At 40.6% G+C, this 24,829-nt stretch overlaps 1 protein-coding gene across 1 annotated transcript in view; it reads left to right on the top strand.

The window, feature by feature from the left end:
• sos2 (son of sevenless homolog 2) overlaps positions 1-24,829 on the top strand; it is a gene marked incomplete at both ends in the record, with an annotated part of 31,415 nt that overhangs the window by 5,901 nt on the left and 685 nt on the right. Inside the window, 21 exon segments of the mRNA XM_079224090.1 lie at positions 5,387-5,512; positions 5,700-5,831; positions 6,739-6,903; positions 7,034-7,240; positions 9,863-10,006; positions 11,342-11,452; positions 15,942-16,040; positions 16,756-16,883; positions 17,137-17,792; positions 17,923-18,004; positions 18,154-18,276; positions 19,727-19,839; positions 20,350-20,572; positions 20,710-20,829; positions 20,911-21,073; positions 21,501-21,618; positions 21,773-21,945; positions 22,035-22,151; positions 23,064-23,328; positions 23,633-23,674; positions 23,865-23,968. Coding sequence (XP_079080216.1) covers positions 5,387-5,512; positions 5,700-5,831; positions 6,739-6,903; positions 7,034-7,240; positions 9,863-10,006; positions 11,342-11,452; positions 15,942-16,040; positions 16,756-16,883; positions 17,137-17,792; positions 17,923-18,004; positions 18,154-18,276; positions 19,727-19,839; positions 20,350-20,572; positions 20,710-20,829; positions 20,911-21,073; positions 21,501-21,618; positions 21,773-21,945; positions 22,035-22,151; positions 23,064-23,328; positions 23,633-23,674; positions 23,865-23,968 — 3,411 coding nt within the window.

Genomic DNA, 24,829 nt, shown 5'->3' with positions numbered 1-24,829 from the left:
GTGTAAAGAAATGGTCTTGTGATATCTTTAACTTGCTTGTTTCGGCTGATCATCACTAATTAATTTAACAACATCAAACAGAAAGAAAATAAAGCATAAAATTGAAGCTGCAAAAATTAGTTGATTTGGTTAGTCAACTATGTTGATAAACAATTAACTGTTAATACTTATTCTCTGCTTCCAGCTTCTCCAATGAGACAATTTTCTTCTTTCCCTATTTTATATTATTGTAATCTGAGTATCTTCTGTGGCTGGGTTTTGGATCATGAGTTAGAAAAACAAGACATTTATTATTATTTTCTGACATTTTATTGTTTTAAATGATTAATCAATTCAATGAAAAAATATTTTTTATTTTAGCTTAATTATTTATTTGATAGAGATGATGCATGATGGTAACATTGTTATTTAAATTTTTTTATTTATTTTGAGGCAAAAAATGCACAAATAAAACACTATATATAGTAGAGCTGCACGATTATGGCCAAAATCATAATCACGGTTATTTTGATAAATATTGCAATCACAATTATGTATCACGATTATTCATTAATTTTAGGGACAACATCTTTGTATTGCGCTTTCACGTTTAAATGAACAAGAACACTGCTTCCATTGTTGTGCTACATTCTGGCTAATATACAAATCTTTGCAGACTGGTCCTTATCACAGTGCATCTCGTAAAAGGAAAATATAAATAAAATAGGATCAACACTTTTTACCCAAAATGAAATCAACAGCTAATTTACACGTCTTTGCATCAAAATAAAACTTTTACGGTTCTTATTCACCTGAAGCAAAATATAAATAAAATGTTTACCCAAAATACAGGGCTAACCAAAAAGAAATATGCCATCAGGTCAGTCGTAGTTGCAAAATACTCAACATTCCTTTGTATTTCCCCCCAACGTCTTTCATACAGTGCAGGTAATGCCTGTTTGGAGAAATAATTGTACGAGGGGATCACGTATCTCTTGTCTAGTGTCTGAAGCCTTCATGGCTCACAGTATTTAGTATTTATTGGACACATGTCTTTGGCCAAATGAAATGCGATTGCATCCGTTATTTCAGTGTGTCTTTGGGAGGTGGATGGATACGCTGTCGCGCTATGCAGGGTCGCTGTTGTGTTTTTCTGGGTTGACGTTGGACATGGACGGAGATTCAGTGAGGTAATGTTAGCTTCAGCCTTAATGCATACTACTTGTTTCTATTTTATTATTATTTTATTCACTTGTGAGCAATGCTGCTGTAATCCTGTAATTTCCCCACTGCGGGACTATCTTATTAGTCGTATTGTGGTTTGTGGTGATGTTTCAGATGGTTGAACAAGTTGGTTGTATTGCTTTGCAGCGCAGACACAACTCTAACACACTCTGTGTACATGCTTTGTTCTTGGTTAACATCACTTGCCCTAAATCCAAAAAACTTCCAGACAACGGCTCGCCTTCTGCTCCTGACATTTGATTTACCTTTCACACGACACTGTGACCGTCTGCTCTCTGTTCTGTTGTCTGTCTCTCTACTCTTCTACTAATACCGGAGTCGAGGCGACTACAGACAGAACTTTTATTTCCGCTGCCGCCTCGTTCTCCATCTCGTTCTTCCCTGGTGGTTGGCTGACTGTTAGTTGAGGAAGCGCTTGATTTGATATGTAGCAGAGCACGCATTTTGAATTATATTATAATTTTCAAAAGCTATATCTAAACATTACTTAAACAATTAAATGATATCAAAAGTTATCAGCAGATCAATTCATAAGCAAATTGTTTTCAGCTCTCGTTTAACTGCTGATGGTGCAGAGCTTTTGGTCAATTTCTTTTTAAGGAAAGCCCGGTGTGTCATCCTACTGACAATGGCAGTTAGTTCATTCATGGATCAGTTTCTGCTCAGTAGGTGGTCTTCTATCTAGAAATGGATATACTTATGTTTCTATAAGACTCTGAGGTTGAACATCAGCCAGTTTCTGTTCCTGGTAGTTTTTGTCTGTTTGTGAATCCTGGTTTTCCCTCCTCTGGCTTTGGCTCCGTTCCAGTCTGTGTAGTACGAGTGCTGCTGCTGCCTCCTCATACACGCACATCAATACCTCTCAGTCTGCTGCTATGATCTGCTCTCCCCCGGGGGCTTCATCTGTGTGGGTAGAGAGCAATGCAGGAGGGGGGGTGGATGGATTGGGGGAGATGGGGGAGATGAGGGAGGGAAGGAGGGAGCGCTGGGACTTCCTGTACACGAGCCTTTCCCTTCTTAATGGAGCTGACCCATGAAACTGAACACCTTAACATGGCACAGGGAGATGTGCATGAAAACCTGCATATGATCGAGATGCTGCTCGTTTTAATTTCTTTGCATACGTGCAGTGGAAGAGTGGGCCATATTAAATATATCTATAGAATATCACAATTTCCCAATAGCCCGTGGTGATTTCTATTCCTATTAACTAAGAATTATAATAAAGATGAAGAGCCAAAAGACCTAAAGATGTTACATTTACAATTTATACCAGGAGACCATTCTAAATGTATAAACATTTTCATTACTGACTAGTTTGTCCATTATTTTCTCGATTTTAATGAATTCATCTTTTGGTCAAATGTCAGCAAAGAGTGAAATATGATATATTCAGTTTACTATTATATATACAATAGGAAAAACGGTAAATTCTCTTAATTGAAACGCTAGAACCAGCAAATATTTGGCATTTTGGCTGGAAAATTGACCAAATCAATTATTCAATAATCAAAATAATTGCTGATCATGTGTCAATAAACACATTAATTGACATTTGTTTTCAGGTATTTATTCCGTAATACTATATGGGGGTTTTAGACCTTTTGTGGACAGTGTTTACAATCGATGAGCAGAGCTACGTTGGATTATTATGATTTTTGCATCAATGTGAGGATCATGAGGGAGGATGATTTAAATTCACCTGCTGTCGTGCTTTCTGCAGGAGAAAAGTTGTCTTTCCGTGAGACAAATTGTGTCTCTTGTTGTCTCTTTTGAGTGCTTTTCAAACTCCGGAGTTCCCCTGCTGTTCTTCCACTTGGTTGCTTTCACTTTGCTTGTCTCGGCCGCCAACTATATTAGACCACGCAGCATCCATCACCCATTAGGGTCAAGTTTCAGTGGTACTGTAAATACTGAGCCGTAGTCATACCTGCACATGCTCTGCATTCAGTCCTCAATTTAGCTGTTGTCATCAAGCAGAACTGACAGACTCAAGACTTCTTAAAGTGTCATTTCAAACTGTCAGTCAATGAAATGGATAATTAAATGCCTTCCATGGAAGTGTAACTACTTTATTATCCATGCAGGCAAGGCTGCAATTTATGATTATTTTATTATTGATTATTCTGATAGTTCAGTGAATTTATTGGACTCTCAAAAGTTATGATTTCCCATTACACTTTCCAGTCCAAAGTGTCATGTTTACAAGTTGTATGGCATTTCTGCTTGAAAATGTGATTTAAGACTATCTGAAAAGATCCAATTTATGACAGATTAATTTTATATTAATTTACAAATAGTTTCAGCTCTACAAGCAGGAACAAAAAGTATGTACCATCTTGTGCTGGAGCACAACTACTATCCAGCAGCTCATTTGGTGCCCTTTATAACAGTTGCATGTATTGTATTTGATTTCACTTTTAATTGTGGTTTTCATACAAATGACATTCAGATTTGTGTATTTTCGTAGCTTCGTGTCTCATCCTGACATCGTTGCAGATGGACGACACTTGTTGGATGTGGGCCTCTCAGAAACCGGCCAACTATTCTGTGAATGGAGTCGAGGGAAACCCCCGTAGTTTCAGTGTGGTGACTCACAGCTCCTGGTGTCCTGTGGAATTTGGTCAAGTGCCTATTTGCGGTGGAGAGAATATATATCATAACCTACTTCTGCTTTGATGTGCAATTCTTTTTTCCGTGTCGCGTTTATACTCGTGGCTTATTTATAACCGTTCAGTCTTGTGAGTGTGCATCAAAACAGAAAATGATGTAAACAAGACCAGAAACGGGACGTCAGATTTTCCAGCTCCTCTTGTTTTAAGAAGCATCTGATTGTAGTTAATGATTCATAATTTGAATCCAAAACAGATCTTGGGAGAACTAGGGGGTCTTTTATAATCCCCCGCAGCGAGAGTTTCACCTTCAAATTCAACCAATGAATTTAAACTTGAGGCAGAGGGGACATCCTGCTCGTCACTGCATCTCTGTTAAGTCAGAGCACAAGAATGCATAAAGCTCGGCCTGCGTTGACCTTTTTAACTCCTCTCACATTCCTGAATCCGGGGGCAACGTTTTGTCATCATAATGCCCCACTTTACTATATGCCAGGGTAATTCCATCACCGACGTGTGAACAGGCCTGGCTTTTGTGAGTGGAGAGTAAACGTTAGGCTGTCGTTCGATCCACCTCTCTCCTCTCATTTTCTTCCAGCCTTTTCTTTTTTTCTTCTCTCCCCCCTCCAAGTCTGCTTTGGGTGCTATAATAGTACCTCAACTGACAGCATTCCTGCAAGAGGGCACGGCCCGAATGACAACTTTTGGGAGGTTGGAGGGTGGTTGGGTAGGAGGAGGAGGGAGGTGGAGGAGGAGGACGTTGGGGGGTGTTCTTGTCTTCCACTTGTAGACCTGGTGAAGCCACACCTTCTCTGCTGTCTGCGCCAAAACCACACCTTCTGTTCCACCTCTCAAAAGTCCCACGACGTAGAAAGCCCGGATGACTTAAAAAATCAGGAGAAGAGACCTTTTTTAAATGCACATCTCATTCTATTTAGATGGAGATAATATTTGTTGACAGGTTTATTGTTTAGAAGTGTCTTTCAGCTATACTTGAGGCTGAGTAATTGCTTTGAGTAGATTTATCTGTGGTGTGCAGCCAGATTTCACACAGATTCTGGTGTGCTTTGGCCCAATGGGACAAGCTGTGTATAGTTTACGTTACAGCAGAGCAAACTTCATGTATTTCATGTTTGTCTATTATTTTCCTACATTCCAGGCCGCCACTCTTACTCACTTTACTTACTACGATTAAAAAGCTGTGACAATTATGTATGCTTTGTAGTTAATGGCTGAAACCTGCAAAAAACACCAATATATTCAAGATAGGCCGTTTTTTTTTTTTATCAGTCGGTGCCTGTACTTGCTGCTTTGACGTCATTACATGTGACGTGAGGCTAATTTAGGTGCATCATACCAGGTGTTGCGATCCGTTTCACATATTACACGGTTTCAGTCGAGATCATGTGAGCAGTGCAGAAGAAAGAAGTTTTTATTCTCCTAGTGAAGCTGACGAAAACCAATAACGCCAGTTTTGAAGTTGCAGGATGTCCTTGCATAAATTCTTGCCGTCTCTCATCTCTTCTCATGCGTTTGTGTCGAACATTCAGGTACAGAAGCAGGTCCACCCAAACCTCATGGCGAAGGAGGATGCCCTGCAGCACATCGAGGAGCTGATCCTGCAGCTGCTCAACATGCTGTGTGTGGCCCAGCCTCGCTCCGTGCAGGACGTAGAGGTAAGGCTCTCTACGCGGTATCTAAATATAAATTCATAATGTTTTTGCAAATTGACGAAATGCAATTTAGCAAACACGTGCTACCACAGCAGCATTCCGCGTAACTAATTGAATGCCTGCAGCTTTCAATCACCTCAATGCTTCCGAAATTATAAAGTGTTAAGAGAGTAATGTTCTTTTTTTCCAGGAACGTGTCCAGAAAACTTTTCCCCACCCGATAGATAAGTGGGCGATTGCCGACGCCCAGTCAGCGATTGAGAAACGCAAAAGGAGAAATCCTTTACTTCTCCCTGTGGACAAGATACACCCACTGCTGAAGGTAAAGACCCCCAAAGACCGCCACCGTTTCTCTATCAGTCACATAAAGCGGAATATTCCCAAAATCATGCAATTTTATAGCTACATTATTGTCATTTATGTAGTAAGTATTTAGGTTGAAAAGCATGTTTCAGTTCACAGATTCTGGACGATAGCCAGGTTCACGGTCTCATTCGACGTCGTCAACTCTGACGCAAGTGACGGAAAGTTACAGCAGTTGCTGGGAAACATTTTGGTTCAGACCAAAGTCCTGCATGCGTCTGATTTTTAAGACCTGTCTCCTGCCTCAGTACAGCAGCATACAGTACCTCACCCACCCATCCGCACATAAGACCAATTAATTCTGCAACACAAGATCCACAACCCGACACAAAATCCCATAATAACCGTTCCCTGTTAAAATAATGTGACAATTTTGTCTTTCATATATGCAATACAAAGATAATATGTTTCAAAACAAAGGTAATTCAGGAAATACTTGTTAACCTGTGTGTTAGTAACACACCTGATTGAAGCCGCTCTCATATTCCAGGTGGTGCCGAATAGAGATCTGACAGACAAGCATCAGTATTAAAACATTCAATTATATTTATTTTATCTTTATAGCCTTTATGCCTATTTATTGTTTTTGTATTTATTTTGTTTCGACCAGCATGTTCTTTATTTTACCCAAAACTGGACCTGGAAATATAATTAAGACAAAATACCACCTGCCAATCACCTTCTTTTTTTAGGGTCACCCTGCAGGTACCTGTCCCGACGCAGGACTGGTTCAGAATAATTTAACAATCCTGAACAAATCTGTTCATGCAGGCTCAGGCAGATACTATGAATACTTTTGAACTGCAGTTTAGCCTATGTGTAATACTTAATATGTTGTTTTTCTGCTTTATCTTTTTCCCCAACAGGAGGTTTTGGGCTATAAAGTGGACTACCATGTTTCCCTGTACATCGTGGCTGTGCTTGAATACATATCAGCAGACATACTGAAACTGGCGGGCAACTACGTCGGCAACATTCGGCACTATGAAATCAGCCAGCAGGACATCAAGGTGTCCATGTGTGCAGACAAGGTGAGAACATGTGAGGGAAAAGAAAAGCCGACGTCCAGTTTGATGGCTGCAGGTTCTGGGCATGTGTGAAACATCACACAGGACAATTGCTTTGGCTCTTGATTCATTGTTCCCCTTCATTTGTTACCAGGTGCTGATGGACATGTTTGACCAGGAGGAGGACATCGGCTTGATGTCTCAGTGCACCGAGGAGCCGTCGTCCTCCGGGGAGTTCACATACGACGACTTGGTGAGGCTTGAAATCGCAGAGGAGCGGCAATACCTGCGAGAGCTCGACCTCATCATCAAAGTGTTCCGCCAGCACTTCCTGTCCAACCCCAAGATCTTCACGCCTCAGGTGAGGAAGACCCGCGCAGTTGATTCAAGAGATGTCAACATTGCGATTTTTATAATAGATACTCAACTTTAATCATTACCATCCTATTTTCACACACATTGTTTCCGTGTGCTGACAAGGAGTTTCATCAACTATTGAAACCGCTAGTTCGTGGGTAGATGTGTGGGTAGATTTGGTTTTGTAAAACACAAATGTCAGACTATATTTACATGATGTGGAGCCACGTTGATCCTCATGCATATTTTTGCCTTATTAGTTGTCACAGTAGGATTACTACACTATTCCATCACTGCAGTACGTTTAAGTTAACTTGTGATGCTACTGTTGATTATAACACAGCAGTTTTTGTATATATTTAATAAGTGTGTTTTTTCTGGGAAGGCAGACTAAGGTTACTGTGAAACAACCACAGGAAATGTGACAACGTGAGCACAGTTAGCTAATAAAAGCGGGTCACTCTGTGAAATGTATCTTCAAAAATATATTTTTCAGTGCTGTTTTTATAGGGAATATTACTTGAAACGTATTGTGGATAAATTAATTGTTATCACCTCTTTGACAAAGCTTGATGAAGAGCAGATCAGAAAACAGCTCAACTGTTTATAGGATTTCTGTATCACGACATCAGAAGTGTAAAATAATGACTGATCCACAATGTTAGTATTAGATAAAAAAAATCAATAACCTCTTGTAACCCAGCAACCCACCATCACTCTCCAACGAATCTATTCACATAAAGGTGCCGGATACTAATCTCAGAAACTCTTGTGCTGAATACAGCAGCTGCTGCAAGCTCACTCTGCAGCCGGATTATAAACAACAAGTTAAGTTTCCAACTAACTGTGAACCTAATTACAAAGCAATTTCAGCCAAATCCAGCATAAGAACGTTTAAAGATTACAGCTGAAACTCTGTAATCGGCTAACTGGTAATTAGCATCAGGGAGTCCTTGGAAATACCCAAACAGATTTTACAGTGTTGATTTATGTTAGTAAGCCTAGAGAAGAGGCAACCTGGCAGTATTTTTCCACTTTCCCTTTAAGTACTTTGAATATTGCTTTGATACGACTGACACTTCTCAGTCTGAGGTTACTCCACACTGCAGACACAACAAAAGCGAAACTATTCTCTAATCTATTTATCTGAGATGCAAGACTTTTGTCTTTTCTGATCGTCAAAGACGTCATACATCCTGTATGCAGAAAGTTGGAACAAGCAATAAGTCCATGCCAGAGAGAAAAGGGCTCCAGCTCCATTGTAACACCTCCTGAAACACCACCCATGCTCTCTGACCCCTCCCGTAAATAAGCATCTGTATCTGTCTCAGAGGGTTAACCAAAGAAACAAATGACCAATTACATTGTATCTAATATGGCAATTAAGTGCTCTAGAAAAGAAAGGAACCCGTATGAGTACGGCATTGAACAGTGGGTCTCTGAGTTGAGAGGAAGTGAAGGGAAATTTGAGTTTAATGGATCGCTGTGGCTATGCATATTTTGGGTTGGGTAATTTGTGGTATCATTTGGGTGAGGAGGATAAACCTTTTGTGAGGCCCAGTGGAATGCAGAACATGTAATTATTTTGAGACAGGAACAACATCTGCAGCCCTCGCCAAAATAACCTCAATTATGTCTGTTGAAACGCAGCGTAATCTGAAATTACCCGGGAGATGTCAGGAAAGTGTTACGGTCAAATAATGACAGGACTGAACTTCTATTCAGACTTTAGCAGTCGATAATCACTCTGTGCTATTTTAGGGCTCTCGTATGCTTGAATAATGATTTCCTTAAAGCATGTTGTTGTTTGGTGCTCACTCCCACCACTATTTTCTTTTTAGCGTTTGTTTATCTAAGGTAGGTAGAACCAGAATGGGAGCTCTTTCAGCAGCACCCTGCGACACGCGCCAATGATTAAACACCTTCAGAGTGTTCACATGCATTTAACTTTCCTGTTATTGTAGGTTTCCCGTGGTAAGAAGGTTTCTTAAGTGTACTTGTAGCCATGGCCACGTGGGTAAATTATGGAATTGAACGTCTGACAAAGGATTTCTTTCTGTGGCAACAGTGTGGTGGAATGAAAAGAAAGTTCCTTAATCGGCAGTAATTCAGCAGTTCATCCATTGATCCATATAATTCATTCCTAAATTTGTCTAAAACTGACACTTAAATAAGTCAGGCTGACTGCTCCAACCAAGAGAGAAAGAAGCTCTCATCAGCTCTGACCAGCTGTGTGTAGACATGTTTTATAGTAATCATGTTATTGCATCTCTGATTTTGTACCTTAGCCAGTTTTTTGTGTGCGTGTGAACGAAGTCTTTCACATCCCGGAGACAATAAGTCTTTAATCTAATCTCTCAAAATAAAAATTGGTGCAGCAGATCAGAGATGTAGTCTTTTTTCATTTTTTTCATGTTTCCTTTACCTACATTACCCACAAAGCAACTGAAATCAAGGCCTGTAAACAGACTTTGATGTGTAAAATCTGTGGAGTTCCCCTTTTTAAAGAGTAGAAAGAGGTAAGCAGGGTAAATAACCCCTCTCCCTGCAGCAGCCTTTCCTTGCTGGTTTAAGGATTCAGTACTACCTCTCCCACCTTTTAATTAACTTTCCTCTTGTTGTGCAGGATGTGGAGGTGATCTTCAGCAACATCCTGGACATCCACGAGCTGACGGTGAAGCTGCTCGGACTGATCGAGGATGCCGTGGAGATGACGGCTGATGGCAGCCCTCATCCGCTGGTGGGCAGCTGCTTTGAGGATCTAGCAGAGGTACGAAGCGTTTCTCACCCGGAAACCTTAAAACTCACAAGTGCAAGATGTGTGTTGCCAAATATATTAACCAAATTTGAATTGTGATAAAATTGCATGAAACTGTACAGATGCTCAGATGAAATTGCATTATTTTATCTGAAAAAAGGCCATGATCCCAAAGTAGAAATGCTCTATATTCTGGTATCTGATATATGAATTGCAATTTATTAATCAGGTTTGCAAACTGTCAATCAAACGAGCTGTGTTGCAGCTCTTATATACAGCAGAGTAGGGCTGCAACTAACGATTATTTTAATAATCGATTAATCTGTCGATTCTTTTTTTGATTAATCGATGAATCGGATAAAAAAAACAAAAGCATTAATTTCCAACCCTTTATTCAAAAACAGAACTGACTGCAAATTCACAGTGCAAAATATCTTCAGAAAGTGCACAAACAGGTTGCTCCTTGAACATCCCTGAGCTGTTAAAGTAGTAATAAAAAATAAAAACGTTCTGCACCGTACCTCAGAGGCTATATTTACACATTGCTTCTTGTGAAGCCCCTGCGGTATTTTAAATCTAAGAAACGTGGTTTCAATAAGTCGTTATCGAACCCAACAGCGCGGCTTAAACACGGGGAATGAATGCCAGCAAGCTAACAACAACAGTTAGCTGTTTTTGTTTGCTACAAGTTTTTGTAGCAAACAATTCAACCACACAGTGACATACGAAAGGATACACTGGGCTGCACCATAACCATCTGGACCTTTGCTGCGCTGTGCTCTCCCCCGCTTTTTTTTTATACTCAAACATCTCTGCGACGTATTGAGTGGGGGAATAGTCGCGCGACACAGCAAATCAATAATGGAATTCGTTGCCAACTTTTTTAATAATCGAATTCTATCGATTCGTTGTTGCAGCCCTACAGCAGAGTAACACAAAACAAGGAACCTTAAGTCCTAGTTCTTCTCCTAACCTAACAAGAAAGCCTCATGCCACATGGCACAGAAAGAGAAAATGTGCTTTCTATTAATATACAAGTCACCCGACATTTTTAAAGCACACCCTCGGACCTCTGACAAAGGTTGTACCGTCAACACTGTTACCATGTTTGCAGCATGCCCCGTCTGCAAAGCTGTTTACTTTCCATTAAAAGAAACAAACAAAAGTTCACTTGTGTAAATTAGCAGCTTAATAACGAATTCTTCTTGAAATACAGGCAGCTAATGTTTAGCATTGGATACTAGCTTATATCCGACGCACCGCTTGCAGCCGAGCATCCTTATCGTAGTGTAGGAATACTGTCGGGTGTGGACTTTAACTGTTGAGTTATTCTTTCCTCGTCTATAGGAGCAGGCGTTTGACCCCTACGAGACCTTGTCTCAGGATATCCTCAGTAGGGATTTCCACGAGCACTTCAACAACCTGATGGCGCGGTCAACCGCCGGCCTCTACTTCCAGGTAAGATGTTCGATCGTCTGGGCTTGTTTAGGAAATGCAATACAGAAAAGTGGATAAAGAGAAAGGTTGTTATTAATGTCTAAAAACTCTTGATTTCTAATCTGTGAATTGAAGTAATTCACTCCTGTTGAATACATAGTTAATAAGTTATTATAAATAGTAAAGTATATGTCTAGGTATCATTGTTAATTATTATGTTTTAAATCAATGACATTTAATTGCCGTGCTATGACTTCACCGCCATTAAAGCCGTTATGTCTCGCGCTCTTTCCCGTCATTCTCAAATATAAAAGCAAAAAATGCCACAAGCCTAAAGTAAAAAACTAAACAAAAGTTTTTAAATATGAAGGCGCACGTAGGTCATTTATGTGTTTACGCCAAGCAAACAGTGCTTGAATATTTGTTCCTGTTTTGCTTTGAAGTGAACCTGGTGGAATTCCTCCCAATATCGTTTGAGGGCATGTCATGACATATCCAGCGTCCTGTGTACAGTTTATTCACTGCTGCCACATTGTTTTATTTGGACATTCTTCACAAGAATAGCATTGAATTATACTCAATGGGGTGCAGCCCGGCGGCCTTTGAAGATGAAATATTTGCTGGTGTTTTCTCAGGCCAAAGACCAGCGAGTCCGGCCGTTCACATGAAGCAGCGTTTTCAGACCATGAACTGAAATGAAATCAAATGAACACCCATTTGCCATTTTGTCGAATGGATATTCAGATCCTTTGTTATTAGACTGTCCTTTCCGTCTTCCTGCTTCGTAGTAACGTCACTAACGCGGCTGCTGACCGAGCGTCCCGCAGCCCTACTGTACCTCAGGTTGAGGCCTCGCTGTGTTTACCCTCAAACCGCCAGTCTAACCCCAGTAAGATCAACACCGATGGCACTGTCCTCTGATTGCCCACACCCGGTGTTTATTTTCATATACTCATTGTATGAGAGTGGGGGAAAGGGCACAAAAGTTAAAAATACTGCTTTATTTTTGCACTGTAGCACCGCGGTGTCTGTTTAAAAACACCTTGCATTGTTTCACTTGCAGTTTTTCTTGAAGGCCACAACAGTGTATAACCTGAAGTAGACACGTTGACTCAATATGACTCTTTGAGTACCAATATTTATTTATTTATTTAATCTAGATACAGCGAAGGGAATTGATTAGTTGATCGACAGAAAATAATCAAAACAACAGTTTTAAAAATGCATCAATCCTTTCAGTCAGTTTTAAGCAAACATTTAGTAGTTCCGTCTTCTTAAATGTTCAGCTTTTCTTCCTCATACATGATCGTTAACTGAACATCTTTTGGGTGTAATTGGCAACTATTTTGATCGATTTAAAGTACATTTTAAGTGGCGCTATAAATGCCAGATATTACCCAGTTCCAGCTTCTCAACTGTGAGGGTTGGGTTTTCCTTTGAATTACATGATAGTATAATGAATTTCTTTGGGTTTTCTGCCGTTCGTTGCATAAAACCAGATATTTAAAGACATCAACTTGGGCCCTAAAAAAGTGTGATATACTTTTTTGACATTTTTCAGGGCACAAAATGTAAACTTGGTTGCAGCCCTAATTATTTTCATTTTTGAAAAACACAACATTTGTCTCTGACAAATTGATCAAATAAAAGTGGGTGGAAAAATGTGTCAAAGCATTGAGTCTAAGCGTGAAACTCTAGATTATTATAGTATTATGTCTTTTGAATGATGACGCAACCGTCGATCATTTTAATATTTTTCAACCAATTGTTTTTCCATTAATGTAAAAAAAAAAAAAAAAAAAAAATGCCCGAAAAAAAAAAATCACATTTTCCCGACTGACTGTAATTATCTTCAAAAAACTTCTTTTGTCTGAATCACAGTCCAGAAAACAAAGGTTCATTTTATTAATAATACTTAAAAGATAAGAGTAAGAGTATTTAACTTTTTTTTTTTTTTTTTTTAAATGGCAGTGTAAACCTGCTTAACTAATCAGTTTTACAATCCACAGATTCTGCATCATAGGCTCATCTTTATTTCATCATCTCTCACTTTGTGTTTCATCTCTGACCCGATGGCTGTTCGTCTCCTCGTCTCTCCACCATCTTTTACATTTTATTTTTACAACATGACCCGTCACATGCACGTTGTCCTCCACAGCACCTGGTATAAATGCATACGTATTACGTTTGCTGTAGTGCAAATCGAACCCTTCGAAGTATCATCATCATCGTCAGCAGCAGCAGCTCTACTGCTCTGCCTCTTCAGCTTTTGTCTCATTGCACGTACTTCATCTTCCTCACTCCATCCTTCTTGACTTCCTCCCTCCCCTCCCCGTTCTGTCAGATGGATGTGTCTGTCGAGCACTCAGCCCCTGCACTCTGCAGCGTCTGGTATTGTGGGTAAATTACATCGCCTTTTTAAAAATAGAACAGGCAGCCACACTGCAGGCCATTTTTCTCCTGGGGAGGAGGAGGAGGAGGAGGAGGAAGAGATGGTGGAGGGGGCTGGTGGCCCAAGGCGCTTTTCATGTTGAAAATAAGCTGAGAATTAAGACGGCAAAAGACCCACGACTTGGGTTCATGCAGCCCGCTGCCGTGTGGAATGGGAACACGTTGTTCTCGGTCGTTCTGTACCGTATTCTTACTGCACCGTGTGTTTATATTTAGGCTGCCGCCACAATGATGCGGGCTCCTGTAGAGACTCGTTTTAACACGTTATCCAACAACTTTCTTTCCAGTTTACCTGCTCAGATCAGATGGAAAAAGAGCCCCTCACATTAAGCTGAGATCACTTTGAAATGTCGCTGTAGTTTTGGTTCTTAAGCAGATTATTGTTGTGTATGAGAAGCAGCATTGGCTCATAATGCATTTTGTACATGAACACCATTTTTGGCAAAGATAACTTTTTTTAATTAGGTTTTTTTTCAGTTTTCTCTCAGCAATACAAAGTGACTTCTATATTTCACTATATTCTCCCATTTTGAGGAACAAAATAGTTATGATTATTTAAAATTGAAATAAACATCTTTACTTTCACAATATACTTTATAATTGTACTAGTTCATTGAGTGTTCAATCAATCCTCACTATAGTTGGACTTTTTTGGAAAAATCCTGACTCTTTTTCTTGAGAGTTTAGATAAGAAGATCAATACCACCCTCAAATATGCCATTCATATTGGGCTGGAGGTAGTGGCCAGTTAGCTTAGCATAAAAACGTGAAGCAAATTTTAGTAACATGTGTAAAATGTTCAATGTCGTTGGAAACAAAAGGTTCTCACCTGCTAAAAACAACTACATTTTAGGTTAATTGCAGCCTGTTTACTTTACTTGTGTATCAGGAGCGCTTGATTTGTTGCACCAAAGCGCCCACTGGTATAAATGCATAATACCAGCATTGCACCCAATCAAGCTAAATACATCATGCTGCGGATTCTGACGCGTCTAAATGTGTAGCTCTAATGCACGCAGATGATTTGTAAACCCGCAGGATGCTGATGTATCAATAACATGATCTAAACTTAGGTCATTGTTCCCCCGGCTGTCTATCAGTGTACGTTAGGCAGCTGATGTCTTTTCTTTTCCGTGCACACGGACCCTCTCTCCATCTCCTCCCCTCCCCACACAGACAGCGTGGCCGCTGCTGTGGAGTCTGAGTAGTAGCATATTGATTCTGAGTCGTCTATCAAGGGAAGGGGGAGGTTTAAATGATACTATGACGGCCTCCTCTCCGGTTACCCTGAAGCCTTTACTCGGTCAACCGCTTCTCCCTCCTGCATCGCTCGTCTTCGTCTCATTTATGTTCTGAAACGTACACATTTCAACCAACCTCGTCTTCATAGTTTGCCTCTTTTTTTTTTAAATCATTTTCTACCATTTTATTATAAAACAATCACAAAATACAGTGATTCAGGTTAGAAAATACAATACACGCACGTCAGGTTTAAACACATCCAGTCATTTCACCGACAATAATGGTAATTACAATAAACTTAATAAAAATATGGATATCATGTTAATAATAATAAATAATCAAGCTCCTTTTTAATTATCTCTTTTTTTATGTATTTATAGTTTTGTTTACATTATCTCTTTCCACTGCCCTACAATCATCATATTTTGAGTATAATTAATTTGCACACAAAAAAGAGATAAAAAAGACAGTAAACCAAATGAAAGATGAATTTGACTTCATATCATAATGATTATTCTTTGTTTAGATATTGCTCTAATATTGTAACTGGGAATTCTTTTGAAAACTGTTTGGCTCTGCTCCTAAATTGAATGGCTTCTTCCTTGGCCCATTCTACACTTTTCCACTAAGTTTCAGTCAAATCTGCCCTGAAGATTTTCACGAAATCATGCTGACAAACTAACCAGCAAACCGAACCGAAAACATGACACTCTTGTAATCAGTAAAATACATTCTGAGTCTCTCTCACATGCTGCTTGGTTCAGATCTGTCCACGATGTTCTTCTCTAACAGTTCGTCTGTGTCTCTGTGTCTCCAGTCAGTTGCAGAAGGCTTCAAAGAAGCAGTCCAGTATGTCCTTCCACAGCTGATGATGGTCCCAGTATACCACTGTATGCACTACTTTGAGCTGCTGCAGGTATGTCCTGACACACGCACTTCCAGAGTAATTGTTTCATTTTATTATTCTGTTTTTGGTTTCTTTTTATTTTGTGGATCACGTCCCTGGTTCGTGTTTCATGATAAACATTCTGGATTGACATTTTGTGGCCTCATTATGTCAAGATTTAAAGCTCCTGATCGAGGAGCCAACAATGTGGCATATTTGATCCTTGGTTAGCCGTTAGCTATAATATATGTCTCTGTATATCGTCTAAATATCACTATAAAAGGGCTCTTATTAAATCAGTGGACCAAATCCTTTGTCAGTTGCTTTTTTGTGCTTTTTTTCATGATAGATAACTTTATTTAACTTTATCTCTGGGGAACAAAGTTCAAGTGGTGCTTTTGTGTGATTCTTTTTGGATAAACACTGTTTTTTTTTTTGTTTCGGCTACATCATTTTTTTCTGTATTTCTATATCTTGTTAAAATTGTATTCTATATCTGCTGAATGTAACTGTATTCCACAAGGACGTGTTATTGTGATGCAGCTTTTGTATAAATGTTTTTCACGGCAGAGATTGTGGCTTGTTGCAGCAAGAAAAGCACCGGTGTGAATGATGACGTTGAAGAAGGCTCGGCTCTATCAAGTGTCACAGAAAGACATTTTCTGCTGTGAAAAACATCTTCTGTATTATGAAATACAGCAATATATAAATCTGGTTGTGTTTTTTCTTTCTGGCATTTTTGCAGCAACTTCAGGAGCGCAGTCAAGACCAAGATGACAGAGAATGTCTGAAACAGGCGATCACAGCGCTGCTCAACCTTCAATGTAGCGTGGAACGCATCTATGCCAAGCACCAGCCTCGCCGTAAACCTGGGTACGCCTCTTCTACTAACATTTAGAATTATTAATATTCGGTCATTCTGTCTGCATATCATTGACCAAATGGCAGAAAGTAGTTTACGTGTTGCATCACAAACCTGTTTTCACATGGAAGATGCAGTTGGAGGGTCCAGCAGCTGCAGGGGCTCAGACCTACTGTTGGATGTGATATTTCAGTGGTTTATTGTTTGATTTTATGCCTTGATCTCTTTGGTTTTCTGACTCCAAACGTCCCTCCTCCCTCACAGTGAGCCCATGTACCGTCTGTACAGTAGGCAGGTTCGTAGCAAACAACTCGCCATCAAACGCATGAACGAGATTCAGAAGAGCATCGACGGCTGGGAGGGAAAAGACATCGGCCAGTGCTGCAGCGAGTTCATCCTGGAGGGGCCACTTTTACGAGCCGGCGCCAAGCACGAGAGACACAACTTCCTGTTCGACGGCCTGATGATAAGTTGCAAGGCCAATCAGAGCTCACGGCTCCCGGGTTCGGGCAGCGGGGCGGAGTACCGTCTGAAGGAGAAGTTTGTGCTGAGGAAGATCCGCATCGTGGATCGCGAGGACTCGGGGGAGCTGCGGCACGCCTTTGAACTGATAGGAAAAGATGAAAACTGTGCCGTTTTCTGTGCACGGACAGCGGAGGACAAGGCGGCGTGGATGGCGGGGCTGGTGACTCTGCAGTACCGCTCCACTTTGGATCGCATGTTGGACACAGTGCTGCAGCACGAGGAACAGGCGCATCCTCTAAGACTGCCCTCCCCGGAGGTTTACCGCTTTGCCGTGCAGGACTCTGAGGAGAATATTGTGTTTGAGGACAAAGTGCAGAGCAAAACGGGCATCCCCATCATTAAGGCCGGCACAGTGGTCAAGCTTATAGAGAGGCTCACCTACCATATGTATGCTGGTAAGCTGCTGCAATAAATCATCTGGTTAAGAGATATTTTACTTCGCTAACTCAAATGTTTATTTTGCAAAGATTCATTGTGATGTTTATTGTCTGTGTTTGTTATCTAATCCATTTCATCTGTTTGTAGATCCTAACTTTGTGCGCACATTTCTTACAACATACCGATCATTCTGCAAACCACAAGAGCTTCTCACTCTGCTGATAGACAGGTACGATTTAAGCAGGACGCCTGATGTATTCCTCTCTGAGCCATAAGAACAATCGGTCTTCTTTTGGAGAATATATCTTTCAGAGATGTGGTGTTGTGGGTGCCTGTGACATCTTGAAATATCACGTGTCTGATTGTTATTTTCCTCAGGATTGAGATCCCTGAGCCAGAACCGACTGAGGAGGACCGACAGGCTCTCTGGAACGGAGACCAGCCAATGGCGGCCGAGCTCCAGAGATTCCGGAAGGAATACGTGCAGCCGGTCCAACTCAGGTACGATAACCGTCCAATCACAGCTGATTGTTTTCTGTAAGTAGACGAAGAGCAGCTACTGCGAGAAACGCATTCAATTTAATTTGTATAGCACTATTATATTCGATTTCTGCCAATAAATTCCATAAATCCTACAAGCTGGCCCTTTAAAAAAAAATAAAGCATTAGAGACCTACTTATTGCTTTGCTCATCTTAAGTGTTTGAATTGCTTTGTCACACTATGAAGTTTTAAAAATGTAACTTTTACAAGTGGAATTATGCAATTGGTTACATAATAATGTTTTTGTTTTAAACTGTATTCTCTAAAACTTGCAGATGAAATGTAAAAAGTTCTTCCATCTTTCACTGATTTATTTTTATTTCCCAGCAAGGCCTTTCAAAATGCCACAAAAGATTTTGTGTCTCTTTGTCTCCTGTTGTTGTTTGGCTCGTTCACATTCTCCTGTTAAGGCCTGAACGTTCTCAGTGAGCCACAGAATTACTTTTGCATTAGACTCTGTGTCCTTATAAGGAGTAACCGAGTCAGGAACAGTCCCGTAAGTACCATTAAAAACTCAGAGCTTCTCGGTATCGGACTGCACCGCTGTTAAGAGCAGCTCCAGTAAAATCCTTTAAACTTTAGTCATAGAAACGGTTAAAACACCAGTGGGCAGTTGCACATTGTGATGTACAAGTATTCTGGTCACGCACACTACATGTACTCGGCATCAGCAGTGTTTCGGGAAACCTCAAAAGTCGGTAATGAGGTGTCTACGTTAGAGAGCAGACACACATTATAAACACTGATGGTAATAATCCTTCCGTGTTTAAGCAAAGATCGGGACAAAAATGATAGGAACTGGGTGGTCTATTGTTATAAACATCACAATGTGGTCCAGCAGTGTACTTCAAATCCAGGAGACTCAAAGTACATGAAAATAGCTCTTCAGGCGCAGCTTTTGCCCATTTTAAATCACAAAAAAAAGCGTTCCTGCTGTTTCTATTTTTAAATACCCACTCTCTTTAAAACAAGTGAACTGACAGGGTGAAGAATAAACACTGGCCAGCAGCCAGAAACTGTTCAATTAAGGACTTGTCTCTATCCTACAAACCTCTCTGTCAATGGTTGGTGAATTTAAAATATAAAATGTGGTTGATAGAGCTCCATGGCAGTTTAATAGTTGCAGTGGCTCACAATTAAAGTTAATGAATTTACTTTAGTTGATGTTTTTCTACAACCGCAACATTTGTGTCCAGCCGAGTCATTTTGGATGTCGGACGTCTTTCTCTGCCCTCTTTCCTGTCCAATAAAGGCAAAGAACAGTAAAAATGTCAGGGGTGAACATGTTTGTTTCCTTTTTTGGTTGTCAGTGGTACATAAATGTGAAATGATTTCAGTGTGCACAGTTGTACGTGTGGAGGACGATGCATATCATGAGTTAATACTGTCGACTTGTCTTTGCCTCACAGGGTTCTCAACGTGTTCCGTCAGTGGGTCGAACATCATTTCTACGACTTTGAGAACGATCCAGAGCTGAGGAGTCGATTAGAGGAGTACATCTCCAGCAAGATTCAGCTGAGAGGTCAGAACTGCACGTTTAGACATCTGTATTGGAGTTTCACTAACGCTATTCAAATACCTTTGCTGAAGCCTTCTTTGCTAAAAAAAAAAATAATAATTATAAATTGTATTAGAATGAACAAAAATATTTCGTAAAAAGAAGATATGTTCAAACTAATCCTGTGACATTGTGCATCAGCACAATCCTGTATTATTGATACTATACTGCTACCTTATATAAACTTGGATTTAAACACGGTGAACTATGAGAATAAGTTTAATTCATCCGGTCGTCTCCCAGATAATTATGTTTAATAATTGAAACGTATCCAGCATCATTAAAACATGTCTTTATTATTATCATGATTTATTATTTCTGAGACGTTTAGAGCCTATCCTTTTAGTTGCAAGTGAGGTGCCTGTGTGTGCCTCCCAACTCAGAATTAAGACTAAATTCTGTTTGTTTATAGGTTCTCTGTAATCTTTAATTTAGCAAAACACAGTGACGTGAATTCTGTGTTTTTCTTTACAGGCAAGTCGATGAGAAAGTGGGTCGAGTCAATCAACAAGATCATCAGGAGGAAGCTGCAGACGCAGTCCAATGGCGTTAGCCACAACATCACCTTCGAGAGCCCGCCTCCTCCCATCGAGTGGCACATCTGCAGAGCGGGCCAGGTGGACTCGTTTGACCTCATGACCCTTCATCCCATAGAGATCGCCCGCCAGCTGACTCTGCTCGAATCAGAGCTGTACAGGTGACTTAAATTAGTTCGTTTACACAGATTGTTTGTAACATAATGTCTTGTGCGACTATTGTTGTGCGTCATTCACGGGTTTGGATCAAATTGTTTCCTTGCCTTGTCTGAAACATACAAACTGTCTTCCTCAACAGAGCGGTCCGGCCGTCTGAGCTGGTCGGCAGCGTCTGGACCAAAGAGGACAAAGAGAAGAACTCGCCCAACTTGCTCCGCATGATCCGCCACACCACCAACCTCACACTGTGGTTCGAGAAGTGAGTCCAAGGATTCATAGAATGCGGATTTGAGACAAAAATATGTATATGTATGTAACTGTGTTTGTGTGTCGTTCTCAGGTGCATTGTAGAGACCATGAACCTGGAAGAGAGGGTAGCCGTGTTATCGCGGGTCATTGAGATTCTGCAGGTTTTCCAGGAGCTCAACAACTTCAACGGTGTGCTGGAGGTGGTCAGCGCCATCAACTCCGTCCCAGTCTACAGGCTGGATCACACCTTCGAGGTGAGTGAAGCCATTAAAGCCATCAGAAGAAACTCCATCTTCATCAGAAAGAAATATTTCCAAATGCATTTTTTACTTTCTGGTTCCCTTTTACTTTTTAAACCCCTGAAGATGAACAAGGAAATTCCACCAATGACTCAAAGAGATTAGGAGTTGAGTTGAATATATAGGTTCATTTTTTACAGCTAACAAAACAATTATAGTTTTTATCCAGCTGCTGAATGATACCTTTTATTTTTGTTGCTCCATTCTTTTTAATTAAAAACATACACAATGTTGTCATGTTAAGATGCTGTTGTTTGGCCTTATTTAATTAGCTATTGAGAAATGTCTGATCTCTTTTTTTTGTTTTTTTTTACATGCATGCAAACCCAATACTGAACACATAACATCATTTATTGGACTTTTACTCCCTCCTGTACCACAGGCAATACCAGAGAGGAAAAAGAAAATCCTAGAAGAGGCCGTGGAACTGAGCCAGGACCACTTTAAGAAATACTTGGCTAAACTCAAGTCAATAAACCCACCCTGTGTGCCTTTTTTTGGTAAGTCCATTATGGTTTATTTAATTTTTTTATGAAATGAGGGTTTAACTATAACTGTTATTTCCAGTCACCATTATTTATTTTAAACCCAGTCGGAGTTTCAAGTTTCTTTCTTCCTATATTTTAAACTGATCACCATCATCTTCATCCTCAGGTATCTATTTAACCAACATCCTGAAGACGGAGGAAGGCAACCCAGACTTCCTCAAGCGCCACGGCAAGGAGCTGATCAACTTCAGCAAGAGGAGGAAAGTGGCTGAAATCACAGGAGAGATCCAGCAGTACCAGAACCAGCCCTACTGTCTGAAGGTGGAGCACGAAATCCGGGTGAGGCTCACTCTTATCGTTTTCTTATTTGACAGGTTTCGCAGATCCTGAACTCAAAACATGTCTTATTTTTCTTTTTTCTTGCACAGAGGTTCTTCGAGAACCTGAACCCGATGGACAACAGGAGTGAGAAGGAGTTTTCCGACTACCTGTTCAAAATGTCTCTGGATATTGAGCCACGGAACTGCAGGCAGGCTCCTCGATTTGTAAGTGTTTCTGTCGTGGAGATGGGCTCAAGGTTCAGTTCTCGGCCCTGTTCTTGTCCCAAATACACATGGACTGCAGACTGGTGAAGAAAAACTTTGTTTGGATCTTTGTATATGATTCAAAACTTGTGGAACAACATATTAGTCTCTGTTGTAAATTCCGGCTATTTGATAGCAATATTTTTCTAATATTGTTGATTAGAAGCAGTTGAAATGAGGAATGGGCCTTAAAGCTGCACTGTGCAGCATTACTTAGTGACTGCAAAAGGTTGTTTCAGGCCTAAATACATTCAGTTAAACTGTAATATCAGTATAATCATGTGTATGTAGTTTAAAGAGTCAGTTACCCTCCTTGCCCCCACACAAAAAAGTATTTTATTACTTACTTTCAGTGTCATTTCGCCATTCAAATACTTTTTTAGATTTTTTTCAAATTTAAGATGGAATTTGCTCAAAACATCACAAACATGAGCCTAAAGAATTAAACAGCAGCTGTTAATCTAAAAAATCCACAGATGTCACACATAGGGATTGTCTCTTTAGTATTAAGTTGTTCTAGGTAACGATTTAAGAAACGGTTATATTTTATAGCGAGTTTCAACAAGCTTCTTGTGGACAGAGATGCGGATAAACCCACAAGTATGTATGAACACCCCTCCAGGATACTCCTCTGTAATGAAACCGAGCATACCAATGTAGATAAGACATTATTTTATCTTGCCTGCTGCATTGTTAACAATTTGCTTAAAAACCAGTCAGTAATATTATTTTCAATAAAACATTACTTTGAGGTAAGGAGCCATTTGAATGCCAAAAGTTTCAGTGGGCAGTTTTAAAGAAGCGCTCGGTTCTGTCTCAGAGAAAGAGCGTTTGTTGCAACTCATTATTGAATTTCTGTTTCTCGTCCTGCAGCCCAGGAAGACCATGTACACTCTGAAGTCCCCGGGGATCCGGCCCGTGCGAACGTCTACCTCTGGCACCCTGAAGGGCCACCCCGTCCCCCTGGAGAGGGAGCCCCCGCATAAGATCACCTTCCGGAGTATCGCCGAGACCGAGCCGGAGATGCCAGCGTCGGCCTCTGTGCCCACCTCCCCGAACACACCGACCCCTCCGCAGTCGGCCTCCTCCGACCTGAGCTCCGTCTTCATGGATCACGACTTCAGCAGCTCGTATGGTGGTGAGTTCAGCTGATGCTCCGATTCAGCGTCGGGCGTCTTTTGTTCCCCTTCTTGAGAAGCGGGAAGTGTGAGGGAAAGTTTCTCAACGTGTCTATAAAAGTCAGTAAATACCCAAATTAGTTTCATGTTTACAGTGTTTTACAGATGTATTGCATCACATGACTTTCCGCGTTCGTCCCACTGACATTTCCCTCAATGCTATTTTTATTATGGCAAAGAATAAACGTGGACAGTTCTATTTCTGAATAAGAGCATGCACCTTTCTTGAGAAATCAATCATCTTCTCGTCTTTAAATTTTACAGGTAGCAACTCCATATTTGCTCCTGTTCTTCTGCCTCCGTCAAGTGAGTGTGGGCTTTTCTGTTGTCAATTAAGTATTTTTCTCCTGATTGCTTTCTGCCTGACTATCCCATGAATCATTCTTACACTCACTTTGTGATCAGTGTGCTGTGACAGTGAGCATGGCTTGTTCCTGAGCTCTCATCCATGCCGTTTTTTTTTTTTTTTTTAAACTGTCTTTTTTCTTTTCCTCAGAGTTCCAGTCTGTGTCTTGCGGCAGCCTCCACCACCTCGGGGAGGAGCTGCTGAAGCCTCCTCCTCTGCCGCCACGGAGGAAAGACGCAATGTCTGAAGCCAAAGTAATGCTCTTACATCATTTCCCACCAATTGTACCCATAGTTACGACACCTTAAAGCCGGAGTGCAAGACTTTTGCATATGAATGAACGTCCGTTACATTTAAGCCCTTGCCAAACGAGTTGACACAATGCTGATTAAGCCCGTCGCCGCCAAGGAGAGCTCTCTGTATTTCACAGTATACAGGAGTTGCCGTGTCTGTGGCAACTTTCCTGCACTGGCGCAAATATTCCTGCAGGGCGACCTCGCCGCATCCCTTCTGTAGTGCTCTCTTCAAGTCTTCCTCTTTAGTCTTTCTTCTCAACGCTGAGTTGTTATTTTTTACCTGGAGTACCCATGGCAAGGCATGGCAAGTTTATTTGTATCGCACATTTCAACAACGAGGCGATTCAAAGTGCTTCACATAAAACCATTAAAAGCATCAAAACATAATGCAGAAGATTTAAAAACAATCAAGAACATTCATTCATAAAACATTAAACAGTCAAGAAGTAAAAAAAATATATAAAAGTTGCAGTGCAGTTTAAGAAATAAAATGCAGTAGTGAGATGCAGAAATTGATTAATAATATTGAATCTGGTTCAATTAAAGGCAACAGCAAACAGAAAAGTCTTCAATCTGGATTTAAACGAGCTGAGGGTCTCAGCAGACCTGCTTTCAGGAACCTTGTTCCTTGTAATTACTCTCACTGCCAGAGGGGGGAGGCAAAAGTCTGGCGCTCCAGCTTTACCTCTATTTGATAGGGTTGAACTTATTTGTGGTAAGTGCAAATAAAAATACAATTCTTAGGAGGTGACAACTTGGAGTAAAGATTTATTTAAGGGTGTGTTTTGGCAAATTTGTATGTATCACTAACTGACCTAA

Source organism: Taurulus bubalis (assembly GCF_910589615.1).
Source record: "Taurulus bubalis genome assembly, chromosome: 1".
NCBI lineage: Eukaryota > Metazoa > Chordata > Actinopteri > Perciformes > Cottidae > Taurulus > Taurulus bubalis.
This window is presented reverse-complemented; position numbering and strand designations above follow the sequence as displayed.